Source organism: Oncorhynchus kisutch, linkage group LG13 (assembly GCF_002021735.2).
Source record: "Oncorhynchus kisutch isolate 150728-3 linkage group LG13, Okis_V2, whole genome shotgun sequence".
In the NCBI taxonomy this organism is placed as follows: domain Eukaryota; kingdom Metazoa; phylum Chordata; class Actinopteri; order Salmoniformes; family Salmonidae; genus Oncorhynchus; species Oncorhynchus kisutch.
In genome coordinates, this window is record NC_034186.2 from 58326706 (window position 1) to 58341391 (window position 14686).

The 14686-nt window shown below is 42.6% G+C and overlaps 2 protein-coding genes across 2 annotated transcripts; one reads left to right on the top strand and one right to left on the bottom strand.

The window, feature by feature from the left end:
- Positions 1-685: 685 nt before the first annotated feature.
- tspan13a (tetraspanin 13a) lies at positions 686-4988 on the bottom strand. Its single transcript, XM_020498171.2, has 6 exons — positions 4766-4988; positions 3907-4074; positions 3410-3490; positions 3047-3160; positions 2821-2934; positions 686-2062 (listed from the first exon to the last, which is right to left on the bottom strand). The coding sequence occupies exons 1-6, from the start codon at positions 4826-4828 to the stop codon at positions 1988-1990; spliced, it is 615 nt and encodes a 204-aa protein (XP_020353760.1). The 5' UTR covers positions 4829-4988; the 3' UTR covers positions 686-1987.
- A 1106-nt stretch (positions 4989-6094) lies between these two features.
- On the top strand, positions 6095-14258 carry LOC109902092 (ankyrin repeat and MYND domain-containing protein 2-like). Its single transcript, XM_020498169.2, has 10 exons — positions 6095-6351; positions 6628-6692; positions 7071-7209; positions 7337-7435; positions 11118-11278; positions 11627-11841; positions 12144-12279; positions 12706-12834; positions 13020-13149; positions 13399-14258. The coding sequence occupies exons 1-10, from the start codon at positions 6285-6287 to the stop codon at positions 13542-13544; spliced, it is 1287 nt and encodes a 428-aa protein (XP_020353758.1). The 5' UTR covers positions 6095-6284; the 3' UTR covers positions 13545-14258.
- Positions 14259-14686: the final 428 nt, after the last annotated feature.

A 14686-nucleotide genomic window follows, 5' to 3' on the forward strand; every position in this document is an offset into this window, starting at 1 on the left:
TGAAGTCGGACATTTACGAGTAGTTTTGAACACGGCATTCATCTCAGCTGAGGGAGAGCGTAGCAGACTGCTCCTCTCACTGTCCTAGCGCTCTCCTTTTCTTCCGGTGAGACAGTCTTCCACCTGATGGCGAAACTCGAGTCCCACCACATCTCACTCGTTCACAAATTCGTGTTGTTCCTATGACCGGAGAAAGTTAAATATGAATAAATATTAAAAATAGGACGACCTGCTAATAATAAAAACGCAGGGCTGTCGATCCACTTGGCTACTCATTCATCACAGCGGGAGTGGAAGCATGGAGAAGCGCGTTTCGTTTTGCAAGTGTTGAATAAAGATTGACATTGCCGAATCAAAAATGTCACATTAAATTCAGTCATAAAACAGCAGATATTTGCTGTATTCTTTGAGTCTCTGTAGTCATGGTTTTAAACGTTGTTAAATCTTACGTCGGCTAGTATTAAACTGTCGTTGAAGCGCTATAAACGCCGTGATTTGAGCTATCCGATTGGCCAGCCCAATCGGAGAGCTGGCCCCAGATCTCCCGGTCAGGTGGAGTTTCTCTTTTCAGACAAATGAAAACGGTTCGAAATGGGAACACTTTGCCTCCCGGTGCGCAGGGCTTCTGAAAAAGTGCACATACCGCCAACATAGCAACACACAAAAAACTACAAGGCACACAAGCCATTATCACAGCTTTTATAGTTGGCTTTTCTACAGAAATGTTTGATGATCACCTATGAATGCCTTGAAGATCGACAGGTTGGTGACCAACGGTCATTTGCATGGTGAAACATGTTACCAGACAGCTTGTGGCACTATACACTAGCAACACATTACCATCACAGAACAGCTCACATTTGTTCCACATGTGCTAAGTTGATCATTCAAATCTAAAAAGCCAGTTTAACTTTAACATTGTGTTAAGACTGATTTAGGTATGGTGATGCCTTCATGAACAGGTTGGGCAGCCTACAGAAGAACGAAAGGAAATACACAGTTGGGTCCTTGTTCCTATCCTGTTTGGAAGGCAGGAATGTAGCCTTAGGCATAACTCACACAGCACCGAGTTACATATTTTTACTTGGTCATAAGACTGCATTGCAACTCACTGTGCTCTGTATCTAATGTAGATCTGGGGGTGGGGGGGGGGGGGTGGGGGGGGGGGGCAAATTAGGAAAGGCAAGTTTCTAAGCAGACCCTAATGTTCGCTGGAGAACAGTTAATTTCTTCCTCCAAATCACAGTTTAAGTCACACTACACCAGTGAAGAAATCACAGCCGTAAACTTCCTGAATCTAATTGAGAATTGTATTTTTGGTTGTGACATTGAGTGATAGCCTACACCAGATGTTTAGAAATGGGTTGTAATATGAACTGATACCAAATCAGTTTGTGTAATGCTTGAAGCTTTCAGATGAATAGGACAATATAGCTTAAGACAAAAAAAAGCTTCATGTCTGGATTAGTACATCTCCTGTGTAGTGATCGACTATTTAAAACTTTAGTAGGGCTGAATCGGAAAAAAAGGCTGAATCTGTTGGCATCCGTGTGACATCTAATACTTACACTGCAACAAAGACAGCACTGTAGGTACCCAAAGAAAGCCAGGTTTGAAACTGGCTTTCTTTGGAATCCACAGACAGCTTACCAGGAAACATTTCTCTCTGCCTTTACCGTGTCTGTGCTCTGTTTGCATAAGGTGTAGGACATTTGCTCACGATGCTGATCAGTGACCTCAGTCTGATTAAACCTTAAAGTAACTGCTCTCAATTTCAGTGTCCATCACTCAAGATTCAAATTGATTGGAATTGTTTCACAAACTTTGTCGAAAAACAGCCAATAGTATTAGATATATCAACGCATAGTTATATTATCACAGCAATGAAAATATCCAAATAGGAAACATAATAATCGTAAGATAAAAGTCACACAGGATCTAAATACAAATGCATGACAGTGCAAAGTTGAGTTTATGAACAAGCTAGTTATAGAAATGCACCAGAGTTTGGACGGGAATCCTTCTGATTTCTGTATCTGTGCGTTAGCCACACTCCCAGGATCTGAAATTAGATGGGGGAAAAAAAATAGCTGAATATGTGATTCAATTAATACTAAAGCACAATATACACTGTGTACAAAACATTAGAACACCTTCCTAGTATCTGTGTTGCATTTCCTTTAGCCATCAAAAGCCACAATTCGTTAGGGAATGGACTTTACAAGGTGTGACGTGTTCCACAGGGATTCTGGCCCATGTTGACGCCAATGTGTCAAGTTGACTGGATGTCCTGGTGGACCATTCTTGATACCCATGGGAAAGTGTTGAGCATGAAAACACCAGCATTGCAGTTCTTGACCCACTCAAACTGATGAGCCTGGCACCTACTACCATACCCCGTTGAAATCTTGTCTTGCACATACACAATTCATGTATCAAGACTTGAAATCCTCCTTTAACCTGGCTCCTCCCTGTCATCTACACTGATTGAAGTGGATTTAACAAGTGACATCAATAAGGCATCATAGCTTTCACCTGGTCAGTCTCATGGAAAGAGCAGGTGTTCCTAATGTTTTGTACACTCAGTTGAGATCAATCGATTTGGAATTGTTGAATTCATTCCTGAAGTCAAAATCAAAAGTCTAAAATCTAGAGCGTGTTGATGACATAATATAAAAATGCAGACAGTAAAAGTCCCCACTACAAAGTGTTCTGTTTCCAGTTCCAATTACATAGGAATCCCACAGCCTTTTACTCTGTTACACAGCAAATTCCACCCAATGCCAGTGCATTGCTATGAGGCTACAGCAGGTGGCTAACCTCTGTGAAGCTGAAGAAGCATCCAATCCCACCCACAAAGCGTAAAACCTCCTCAGCATGACTTTGGATGATTGGACCACAAGGGTTGCAGGATAATGGGTTGGAGAAACAGCCCTATAGTGTGAGGAAGCAAGTAGACAGGACACAATTTAAGTAACGTGTCCATCACTCAAGATACTGACAAACACGTTGCTGGTTTTTACTGCTAACAAGCCAGCATCTTTACCGCGTCACAGGTGCCATTATAGTCCGGATGGAAGAAGCCACAGCAGTTGAGACTTTTCTCCACATCCTTCTGAGTGGCCTCGGACTTGTTCCAGCCCACCTCTAGGAGTTCTTTCTACAGTGGGGGAAATGGATGAAGCGGTGCAGGGAGATGAGGCTCTGGTCACAGAATTCAATCAGCATGTCATCAACCAGAGTGCTTCTTTGAGATCAACTGGAAATCATTCACACTTTCCATTTATGTTGTGCATTAGCCATTTGTCAACTAGCTAATACAGGACATAGAAGGAAAGTATGAATGATTCCCAGTATTTATTTAAGGTGTTCTACAGATTAAGTGGTCATGAGTCACATTACCACGTACCTGCTGCTCTTTATTGATAGCCAGACATGCGGCAGACACTGACAGCTGAACCATGAACACCAGGAACAGGATAATCATGTACTGAGGCCAACTAAGGAAGCTCACATGACAACCAACTAGGCAACACTAGGCTGTGTATTTGAAAGAGAATTATTCATAAAGTGAGAAAATAGCCATTAAGTGTAGTCTGGATAGAGCAGTTAAACACACATTGTGACTAAGATCCTCTAGTATACAACAGTCCTCTGTGTTTGTTATCAATATGTCTTGTGTTGTAGTAGTTTGTATTCACTTGACTATGTAATGATATGTGGCATGAACAAAACACATTACAATTACACCCAACCCTGTGCAATCATATCACATCAAGGTGATGAAAGGATCTAGGATCAGCTTCCCTTCCCCCAATCCTAACCATTAGTTGGAAAAATGCAAAAAAAAACATGACCCAAGTTGTGTCTAGGGGCAACTTCACCCTACTCCTGATTGAAGGATACAAAGAACAGCAGGACCTGGTGGTGCTTCAGGGCACCACAGAGGCCCACGAAGGCCACAAATAACAGGAAGATGCCCACGCCAATGATTCCAGCCACCACCCGAAAACTGGAGACCAGGCCAAACCATTTCCCCCAAGCAGCTACTCCAATCAGCAGCAAGCTCACCATCTGAAGACCAAGCACAATACAACGTCATGACAGAAATCCACTGGGAACTGAAAAGCACTCAAAAAGGACACTTCATGCTGATTTCTTTGATGTGGGCAAAGTCAACACCATCTCATATTCAGGCTACCACCTTCAGGCTGATTAAAGTCTGTTTAGACAGATGTTTATATGAAATAAATACATAGAATACAAGACATTTACAAAGTATCACATTGAGTATTTTGATTATATATTAAATTGCAAGAATTGTATGACGATAATGTATCACACTTTACAGATATGGTTTAGACAAGTGGTTCCCAACCTTTTTCGGTTACTGTACCACCAACAAAATGTTGTTCTGCCCCGTGTAACCCTGAAGTAATCCCATAAATACATTTTCCCAGTAGGTTTATGGTATCATGAGGCTTCTTAAGTACCCCCAGTGGATCGGCCAAGTACCCCTGGTTGGGAACCAACACTGTCGACTTTGCATTAACGGAGAGACATTTGTGCAACTGTTTGGAATGTAGCCTACTATCATTTTTGATTGGTGTCACAACGACTTAACTTGCACGACAGCCTTCTTGCCCTGGCTATATTATTCTTGGCTAGAATCATGTTGGCTTTTGCACTTATTATTACAATCATTAAAAGCCTATCATCAAAAACAATATGTTCGCATATGGAAACATCTGTGCGTGGTACTTACAACATAAAGTATGTTCAGAGCGCATAGGGAATTCTTCGTGCAAACAAATCCTCCGCAAACCATTGTCGATATTCGTTTTTTATCCTCTCGAACAAAGCAATTCTCAGACTCAAACGTCTCCGAGTTGAAAAGTAATTAAGTCTTATCATAAAATGACAAACAGTGCCTGTGGCGTTTTACAGGTGGGTAGGATTGCAAGGAGGGCCCAGTCCAGGGAAATAGCTTTTCAACTTACCTGATTGGTCGTCTTGAAATTATGACTTCACATATGCAAATATTGCAAAAACAATAGCATGACGGCTGAGCCAAGTGATTACCAAGGTGCTATTTTAATCCCCAGATACTGTGTATGTTTATGTATTTATCATTTATTTAACTAGGCAAGTCAGCTAAAAACAAATTATTATTTACAATGACGGTCTACCCGGGTCAAACCCTAACGACGCTGGGGCAATTGTGCGCCGCCCAATGGGACTCCCAAACGCGTCCGGTTGTGATACAGCCTGGAATCGAATCAGGGTCTGTATTGACGTCTCTAGCACTGAGTGCCTTAGGCCGCTGCGCCACTAGGGAGGTTAACTTGGACTAGACTGCACTGTAAGACATTTCACATTAAATATTCCCGAAAGAAAAATAAGAGTGCAGTAATGCTGCAAATACTGCATCCAAAAACTTTACTGCAATAATTTTGCAGTGTAACTGCAGTTAGAGTGCAGTATAACTGCAGTTCAACTAGTTATTCTGCAATTACTGCTTCAAAATATCACGGTGGACTGCAGTTACTGCACTTTTACTGCAGTTTCAAAACTGCAATCTTTTTTGTAGGGGTTTAACCTACAGTGATGAGGAAAATGACTTTTGAAACAATGGGAGCATATAATGACTGGTTATGACACTAATGTATCTCTAACCTTTATCTTTTAATTTGGACATTGATAAACAACACTTGCTTTTCAATAAAACACAATATTTATTATTCAAGTTATGAAAGTGTGCTAGTGCTTATGGACAAATGTGATTAATTATACCCCACTAAAACATATTGAAGAACACCGACGGCTAGAGCAAGTATGTATCAAATGTGTACAGTCTAAACGCTTAAACATATCAATAATTAACTTTCAAAAATTCTGTGGAATTGCTAACAAATGTTAAAAAAGGGGGGAGAATGGGCTTTGAAAGCAGTTCGTATTACGCTAAATAATTAAGGTGTTGCAATTTTGTATACTGCAATAATATCTGTGCATATTATTTACTTTCTGTGTTAATGTCTTCAACGGAAGATAAACATTTGAATTAGTTAATATGAATTTCAATGCCCACCCCTGTACTGTAGAACGTGGTACAGTCTGACCACTAGTTTAACCCCAACAGCCAGCTAGCAAGACTCGCAAGCTTCAGAATGAAAACCAAACGTCGTGATAGTCTATAATTTAGTGTCACTCACAATTATCCATATTTGTCTTATTTCATTCACAGATTATTTTTTTTTTACACTTTTTGTACAATTCTAGCCAAGATGTCAGCTCCGAAGAAGGGAGATCTATCTTCCACCGAGAGGGAATTATTCGTAGTTATTGCTGCAGGTAAAGCTTATTTACTTTAATGCTAATGCTAGCTAGCTAGACAATACGCTTGTTACTGTAGTCTATATAATATATCTGAGATTGCTGTACCATTTTTCATTTAGCTAGTTATAACTCTGATAACATTAGTACTGTACTAGAGGTTATGTTAGCTAGCTAGCCAGTTCATGAAATTGCTGAAACAGTTTTCTAGACAAGACAACTGTTGGTTGTTTCAAGCCTTGGTTAGCTTGAGGCAGTGTTCATGGCTTTCAATGCATTGATGCTTTTTCTCAGGAAATGTTCAAGAAGCCTCAAGATTATTGGGATGCAAGGATGTCAGAGTCAACTGTTTGGATGAGGTAAAGGCAGAAATGTGTTCGATTTTTTTTTTCAACGATCTTCTATTATAACATTAGTTTAAGTTATTGATTTATGCTCTTCATAATTTGTCAGCAAACTGGACGGTAAGGAAATGACAGGCAGCATTTCTCTTTTTGTTTGATAACATTGCCTATGTCTTCTCCTCAAGAGGCAGGCAGTGCAGTACAGGCACTCCACAGTTTAGCAAAGGCTATTTTCTGTCATCTCATTGTCCTGTATTGTGCATTCTACAAGGTTGTACAATGGAAAATATCTCTGCGTAGATTTAATTCAGCATAAATTGTCTGTAATAGGCTACTTAAATGATGCCTTTATTTACAACATGCACTACTGACAGTTCTGTTTCTCCTCCTCAGAATGGGATGACTCCCCTCATGCACGCTGCATACAAGGGCAAGGCGGACATGTGCAAGCTGCTACTGCAACACGGGGCAGATGTGAACTGTAATGAACACGAGCATGGCTACACGGCACTGATGTTCGCTGGGCTATCAGGTAGACACATTTTCTCAAAGTTTGTATCGCTGAGAAAGGATATCCCTGTGTAGATCAGGGTGCACCATGGTGAATTCGTTGATTTGACTGTGTGCGTTAACTCTTTTCTCCCTGCCTTGCCATATAGGTAAGACTGATATCACCTGGATGATGTTAGATGCAGGAGCGGAGACCGATGTGGTCAACTCCGTCGGGCGAACAGCTTCTCAGATGGCTGCGTTTGTCGGTATGTACAGTAAGGATTTTACACATAATAAAAAACAAATCTAATTTTATTGGTCACATACACATGGTTAGCAGATGTTAATGCGAGGGTAGTGAAATGCTTGTGCTTCTAGTTCCGACCGTGCAGTAATATCTAACAAGTAATCTAACAATTTCACAACAACTACCTTATACACACAAGTGTAAAGGAAGAATAAGAATATGTACATGTAAATATATGGATGAGCGATGGCCGTGCGGCATAGGCAAGATGCAGTAGATGGTATAGAGTACTGTAGATATCCTACATTACTCATCATATGTACAGTGCCTTGCGAAAGTATTCGGCCCCCTTGAACTTTGCGACCTTTTGCCACATTTCAGGCTTCAAACATAAAGATATAAAACTATTTTTTTGTGAAGAATCAACAACAAGTGGGACACAATCATGAAGTGGAACGACATTTATTGGATATTTCTAACTTTTTTAACAAATCAAAAACTGAAAAATTGGCCGTGCAAAATTATTAAGCCCCCTTAAGTTAATACTTTGTAGCGCCACCTTTTGCTGCGATTACAGCTGTAAGTCGCTTGGGGTATGTCTCTATCAGTTTTGCACATCGAGAGACTGACATATTTTCCCATTCCTCCTTGCAAAACGGCTCGAGCTCAGTGAGGTTGGATGGAGAGCATTTGTGAACAGCAGTTTTCAGTTCTTTCCACAGATTCTCGATTGGATTCAGGTCTGGACTTTGACTTGGCCATTCTAACACCTGGATATGTTTATTTTTGAACCATTCCATTGTAGATTTTGCTTTATGTTTTGGATCATTGTCTTGTTGGAAGACAAATCTCCGTCCCAGTCTCAGGTCTTTTGCAGACTCCATCAGGTTTTCTTCCAGAATGGTCCTGTATTTGGCTCCATCAATTTTAACCATCTTCCCTGTCCCTGCTGAAGAAAAGCAGGCCCAAACCATGATGCTGCCACCACCATGTTTGACAGTGGGGATGGTGTGTGTTCAGGGTGATGAGCTGTGTTGCTTTTACGCCAAACATAACGTTTTGCATTGTTGCCAAAAAGTTCAATTTTGGTTTCATCTGACCAGAGCACCTTCTTCCACATGTTTAGTGTGTCTCCCAGGTGGCTTGTGGCAAACTTTAAACAACACTTTTTATGGATATCTTTAAGAAATGGCTTTCTTCTTGCCACTCTTCCATAAAGGCCAGATTTGTGCAATATACGACTGATTGTTGTCCTATGGACAGAGTCTCCCACCTCAGCTGTAGATCTCTGCAGTTCATCCAGAGTGATCATGGGCCTCTTGGCTGCATCTCTGATCAGTCTTCTCCTTGTATGAGCTGAAAGTTTAGAGGGACGGCCAGGTCTTGGTAGATTTGCAGTGGTCTGATACTCCTTCCATTTCCATATTATCGCTTGCACAGTGCTCCTTGGGATGTTTAAAGCTTGGGAAATCTTTTTGTATCCAAATCCGGCTTTAAACTTCTTCACAACAGTATCTCGGACCTGCCTGGTGTGTTCCTTGTTCTTCATGATGCTCTCTGTGCTTTTAACGGACCTCTGAGACTATCACAGTGCAGGTGCATTTATACGGAGACTTGATTACACACAGGTGGATTGTATTTATCATCATTAGTCATTTAGGTCAACATTGGATCATTCAGAGATCCTCACTGAACTTCTGGAGAGAGTTTGCTGCACTGAAAGTAAAGGGGCTGAATAATTTTGCACGCCCAATTTTTCAGTTTTTGGTTTGTTAAAAAAGTTTGAAATATCCAATAAATGTCGTTCCACTTCATGATTGTGTCCCACTTGTTGTTGATTCTTCACAAAAAAATACAGTTTTATATCTTTATGTTTGAAACCTGAAATGTGGCAAAAGGTCGCAAAGTTCAAGGGGGCCGAATACTTTCTCAAGGCACTGTATGTAAACATGATATAAAGTGGCATTGTTTAAAGTGACTTGTGATAAATTTATTACATCCAATTTTTTATTATTAAAGTAGCTAGAGATTTGAGTCAGTATGTTGGCAGCAGCCACTCAATGTTAGTGATGATTGTTTACCAGTCTGATGGGCTTGAGATAGAAGCTGTTTTTCAGTCTCTCGGTCCCAGCTTTGATGCACCTGTACTGACCTCGCCTTCTGGATGATAGCGGGGTGAACAGGCAGTGGCTCGGGTGGTTGTTGTCCTTGATGATGATCTTTATGGCCTTCCTGTAACATCGGGTGGTGTAGGTGTGCTGGAGGGCAGGTAGTTTGCCCCCGGCAATGCGTTGTGCAGACCTCACTACCCTCTGGAGAGCCTTACGGTTGTGGGCGGAGCAGTTGTCGTACCAGGCGGTGCGATTATGCATCTGTAAAAGTTTGTGTGTTTTTGGTGACAAGTCAAATTTCTTCATCCTCCCGAGGTTGAAGAAGCACTGTTGCGCATTCTTCACCACGGTGTCTGTGTGGATGGACCATTTCAGTTTGTCCGTGATGTGTACGCCGAGGAACTTAGAACTTTCCACCTTCTCCACTACTGTCCTGTCGATGTGCATAGGGGGGTGCTCCCTCTGCTGTTTCCTGAAGTCCACGATCATCTCCTTTGTTTTGTTGACGTTAAGTGTGAGGTTATTTTCCTGACACCGCACTCCAAGGCGTCTCACTCACCTCCTCCCTATAGGCCGTCTCGTCATTGTTAGTAATCAAGCCTACCACTGTAGTATCATCTGCAAACTTGTTGATTGAGTTGGAGGCATGCATGGCCACGCAGTCATGGGTGAACAGGGAGTACAGGAGAGGGCTGAGAACGCACCCTTGTGGGGCCCCAGTGTTGAGGATCAGCGGGGGGCGGCCCGTCAGAAAGTCCAGGACTCAGTTGCACAGGGCGGGGTCGAGACCTATGGTACTATGGTGTTAAATGCTGAGCTGAGCTGTAATCGATGAAAATAACTCTTACATAGGTATTCCTCTTGTCCAGATGGGTTAGTGCAGTGTGATTGCGTTATCTGTGGACCTATTGGGGCGGTAAGCAAATTGGAGTGGGTCTAGGGTGTCAGGTAGGGTGGAAGGGATATGATCCTTGACTAGTCTCTCAAAACACTTCATGATGATGGAAGTGAGTGCTACGGGGCAATAGTTGTTTAGCTCAGTTACCCCATCTTTCTTGGGAACAGGAACAATGGTGGCCCTCTTGAAGCATGTGGGAACAGCAGACTTGGATAGAGATTGATTGAATATGTCTGTAAACACACCAGCCAGCTGGTCTGCGCATGCTCTGAGGCCGGCAGCCTTGCGAGGGTTAACACGTTTAAATGTTTCCCTCACGTTGGCTGCGGTGAAGGAGAGCTCGCAGGTTTTGGTTGTGTGCCATGTCAGTGGCACTGAATTGTCCTCAAAGCGAGCAAAGAAGTTGTTTACTTTGTCTGGGAGCAAGACGTCGGTGTCCGCGACGGGGCTGGTTTTCTTTTTGTAATCCGTGATTGACTGTAGACCCTGCCACATACGGACACCGATGGAAATGTGTTTGATGTCTGTGAGTATAATAAACTAGAATGACTCTGTATTGGCATTGCCCCCCTTTATTCTGATTCTGTTCATTAGGGCACATTCTGTTTGGAGCCTTATGAATGCAACCTCTGTCACATTGAGACTTCGGTACTTGTTTCTCACCCAGGTGTATCTCCTCTCCCTCTCCCCAGGGCAGCACGACTGTGTGACGGTGATCAACAACTTCTTCTCGCGGGCCAAGCTGGAGTATTACACCAAACGCCAGGGGCTGGAGAAGGAGCCCAAGCTGCCCCCCAAACTGGCAGGGCCCCTCCACAAGATCATCATGAGCACCAACCTCAACCCCGTCAAGGTAAAATACCATCACTGCTGTCTCTGGGCCACATTATGGAATAGTGGTTTTGGAGGGAGATATTAAGTGATGCATAAAAGCAATGTGTACACCGGACCACTCAAGACCAGCAAGGATATCAGGCAAAAAAAGAAAGCAGACCTTTTCTGTGGGAGAACTGTAAAAGATAAAACACAAAGACCACCAATAAAACCCTATCTGGGCGTTATGTCACCTTTTATAAAGCATATCTTTTTGGGGAATAGTGGTTTATGTGGCAGTTGGCAATGCATCCTACATAGGGAGCTGTTATGTCATCCTTTATAGTGTATGAGACACCACACCCCCTTCTCTCTTTGTCTCTCCCAGATGGTGCTTCTGGTGAAGGAGAACCCGGTGCTGGCCGAGGCAGGGGCCCTGGAGAAGTGCCGGCGGGTGATGGAGCTGATCTGTGAGAAGTGTGTGAAGCAGCAGGACATGAATGAGGTGCTGGCCATGAAGATGCACTACATTAGCTGTGTGCTGCAGAAGTGTGCCTCCTTCCTCAAGGAGCACGACGACAAGCTGGAAGGACTCATCAAGAGGTGGGCAAGGGTTTTGGACTGTATGGGCTGGTTTCCCGGACATGCATAGAGTATACACATATGAACATGTAAATACATATGAGGCCGGTTTCCCGGACACTGTTATTACTATTTATTTTTTTATTAAACTGGACGGACAGAGGATGTCAATGGAAAAAGTTGGAAAGATGAGGAAGAAATTGGTATGAAATGCATATCTGGCTGCACTGATGTGTAGAAACACTCTGACATACTAAATCTTTTTGATTGTTATATATACTGCAATGTATATAACCCCAGACCTCATCGCTGTCCCCATGCAGCTTGTTGAAGGGACGGGACAGTGACGGCTTTCCGCTGTTCCAGGAGAAGTTCATTAGAGAGTGCATCCGCAAGTTCCCCTACCGCGACGCCACACTGCTGCAGCAGCTGGTCCGAAGTATCGCTCCCGTGGAGATCGTGAGTCCATCAGTCATCAGTCATCAATCAAATTGATTTATGAAGCCCCTTTTCCATTAGTAGTTGTCACAAAGGGCTTTTAGTCTCTCTCTCCCTCCCTTCCTCCCATGTGATGTCTGTGTATTTAGTAATGACTCATTTTGCAACGTCAGTTTGAGTGAAGCGCCACTCGTAATAGTTTCTTGTTGTGGGCTTAATAACCTTTTTAAGCTGTTATACTGTTAGGCCCGGTTTCCCGGACAATGATTAAGCTTAGTCATGGACTAAAAAGCATGCTCAATGAGGAATTCCCATTTTTAAAATAGCTTTTTTAGTTTATGACTAGGCTTAATCTTTGACCCTTATTGTCATTTTCAATTGTTTGTACTGTATATCTTGTGTATATTTAGAATTTTCTCTCCCATTTCCCCTTTCTGTCCTGGTCAGGGTAACGATCCGACAGCCATCTCAGTTTTGACCCAGGCTATAACAGGACAGGTGGGCTTCATGGACGCAGAGTTCTGTACCACCTGTGGGAAGAAGGGAGCAGAGAAGAGATGCTCCATCTGTAAAATGGTAGGCACAATGCTCATTTCTACGGTATCTTATATCAATACAATCAAATGCTATATTCATATATCCACTATCCTCATTCATAGACCTGTAATAGCAATGGTCAATCTGTCATTATGTATCCTTGCATCCGAAGCATGGGCCTCTATTCTTCCATCAACACGTCCAACGCTTTTGTGTTCCAATAGGTGATATACTGTGCCCCAGCCTGCCAGAAAATGCACTGGTTCACCCATAAGAAGGTCTGCAAGCAGCTTCAGGAGCAGCGAGAAAAGCACGAGGCAGAGTCAGCCAAGCTGATGGAGCGACAGAGGAAAGGTATTGGAGAAATATTCTCGGGCTGTACATTTTCATGTCACCTCTTGTTTATTAATGTGTATATGTCTCATTGTAATTTTAAGTGACCAAGGATTACATTAACCACCTACTGTACATTGGTTACGAAAGGATTCTTGGTTTTGAATAGGACGCCTCCGCTTCAAACGTCGTAGTTAGCTTGAATAGTCTTTCCATTGCGTTGTGTTACAAGGCATCATGCTAACAATGGGCTCCTTATGTGTTTCTCAGAGCAGAGCCAGGTGGTAGAGTCGGCGACAGGCTCCATGCAGGACCTCTCAGTGGGACCCAATGAAGACTCCCCGTCCCCCTCTGACAACCAAGCAGACCTCCCTCCCCCCAGCCCTGTCTCCACCACTCCAGACACAGAGAACTGAAGGGGGGCCTGTAAGTGACGTCCCACACAGGTGCACAATGCCTATACACCCTGCTGTCTCCCCTACTCCAGGTCTACACTGTTGTCCTAGAAGGTCTAAGGGAGGCCTGCCGTGTAAGGCCCAACAGTTAACCTGGGGATGGAGTAAGCAGGAGTTTCACACAAGCTTAAGGCCTAAACCCATGGGAAAGGATCCCTTATTTATTGATGATCTGACATTGTTTTCCATCAAAGCAACGTAACCTTATTGCACACGATGGAAGAAGGGTTAGGGTCACGAGTGTCTATGCTTTTTTTATTATATATATATATATATGTGTTTTTTTTTTTCATCATTCAATGTTAAATGTCTATGTAGACTAATATAATTATGTTGATGGTTTTTGTTCAAGAATAATGGAAAGGGCTTCAGGGAGTGTTATGTAAAGAAGTAGTAGTAGATTTAATTGCTATTCTATTTGTTCATGTCCTTATAAAACAAATAATTCTGTCTAGTCATTTCCCTAGTTAATAGATAAAGGACATTGTTTTCAAACATACAGGAAAGTGGCTTGAATTGGCCAAGAACAACATTATTTTGAAGTGACTATATAACCTCCTGAAAAAGCAACTTGGCAAATCCCTCTAACAATGTTGCTGTTTTGTTGAATACTGATGTTTCAAAGATGTCAAATGTCTGATTGTACTACAACAGAATAAACACCACAGTACTGTCTCTATGTGCTTTTGATCGTATGACAGAGTAGACTCGCCTGGGTATCAGTCTGTTTGTATCAGTGATCATGCCAATCTCTTGCCACTCCTTGACATGCCAAACACTGTTTCGTATGACACTGCATTGACATGATAGCACAAACAGATCTGGGATCAGGCTAAGACTCCACTCACATGGGAAAGGTGCTTAACGTAGACCAGTGAGGATTCTGACTCCCAGAGTTCTTCCTCAAGTTCATCCTGTACTGTGTAACATTGAACTGGGGTGTCTGTAGTGTGGTAGTAATGAGGAAACTGTGATTCATTTGACAGGTTTAATTCAGCTAGAGCTCCCTCTACAGGCTCATACAGCATCACACCACAGTGGTATGACCTTCAGGTGAGAATATCAATTGTATTTCCTCACGTCCTCCTCTTCTCAAAGCATAG

What these genes read in the sequence shown, in the direction of transcription:
- tspan13a (XM_020498171.2), bottom strand. Translation starts at nt 4,828, where the DNA reads ATGGTTTGCGGAGGATTTGTTTGCACGAAGAATTCCCTATGCGCTCTG. An exon ending in CTCTGAACATACTTTATGTT is followed by an intron (nt 4,075 to 4,765) that starts GTAAGTACCACG and finishes CTTGGTCTTCAG; the next exon opens with ATGGTGAGCTTGCTGCTGAT. An exon ending in CTATCAATAAAGAGCAGCAG is followed by an intron (nt 3,161 to 3,409) that starts GTACGTGGTAAT and finishes CCCCCACTGTAG; the next exon opens with AAAGAACTCCTAGAGGTGGG.
- LOC109902092 (XM_020498169.2), top strand. Translation starts at nt 6,285, where the DNA reads ATGTCAGCTCCGAAGAAGGGAGATCTATCTTCCACCGAGAGGGAATTA. An exon ending in TCAGATGGCTGCGTTTGTCG is followed by an intron (nt 7,436 to 11,117) that starts GTATGTACAGTA and finishes CCCTCTCCCCAG; the next exon opens with GGCAGCACGACTGTGTGACG. An exon ending in GATGCTCCATCTGTAAAATG is followed by an intron (nt 12,835 to 13,019) that starts GTAGGCACAATG and finishes GTGTTCCAATAG; the next exon opens with GTGATATACTGTGCCCCAGC.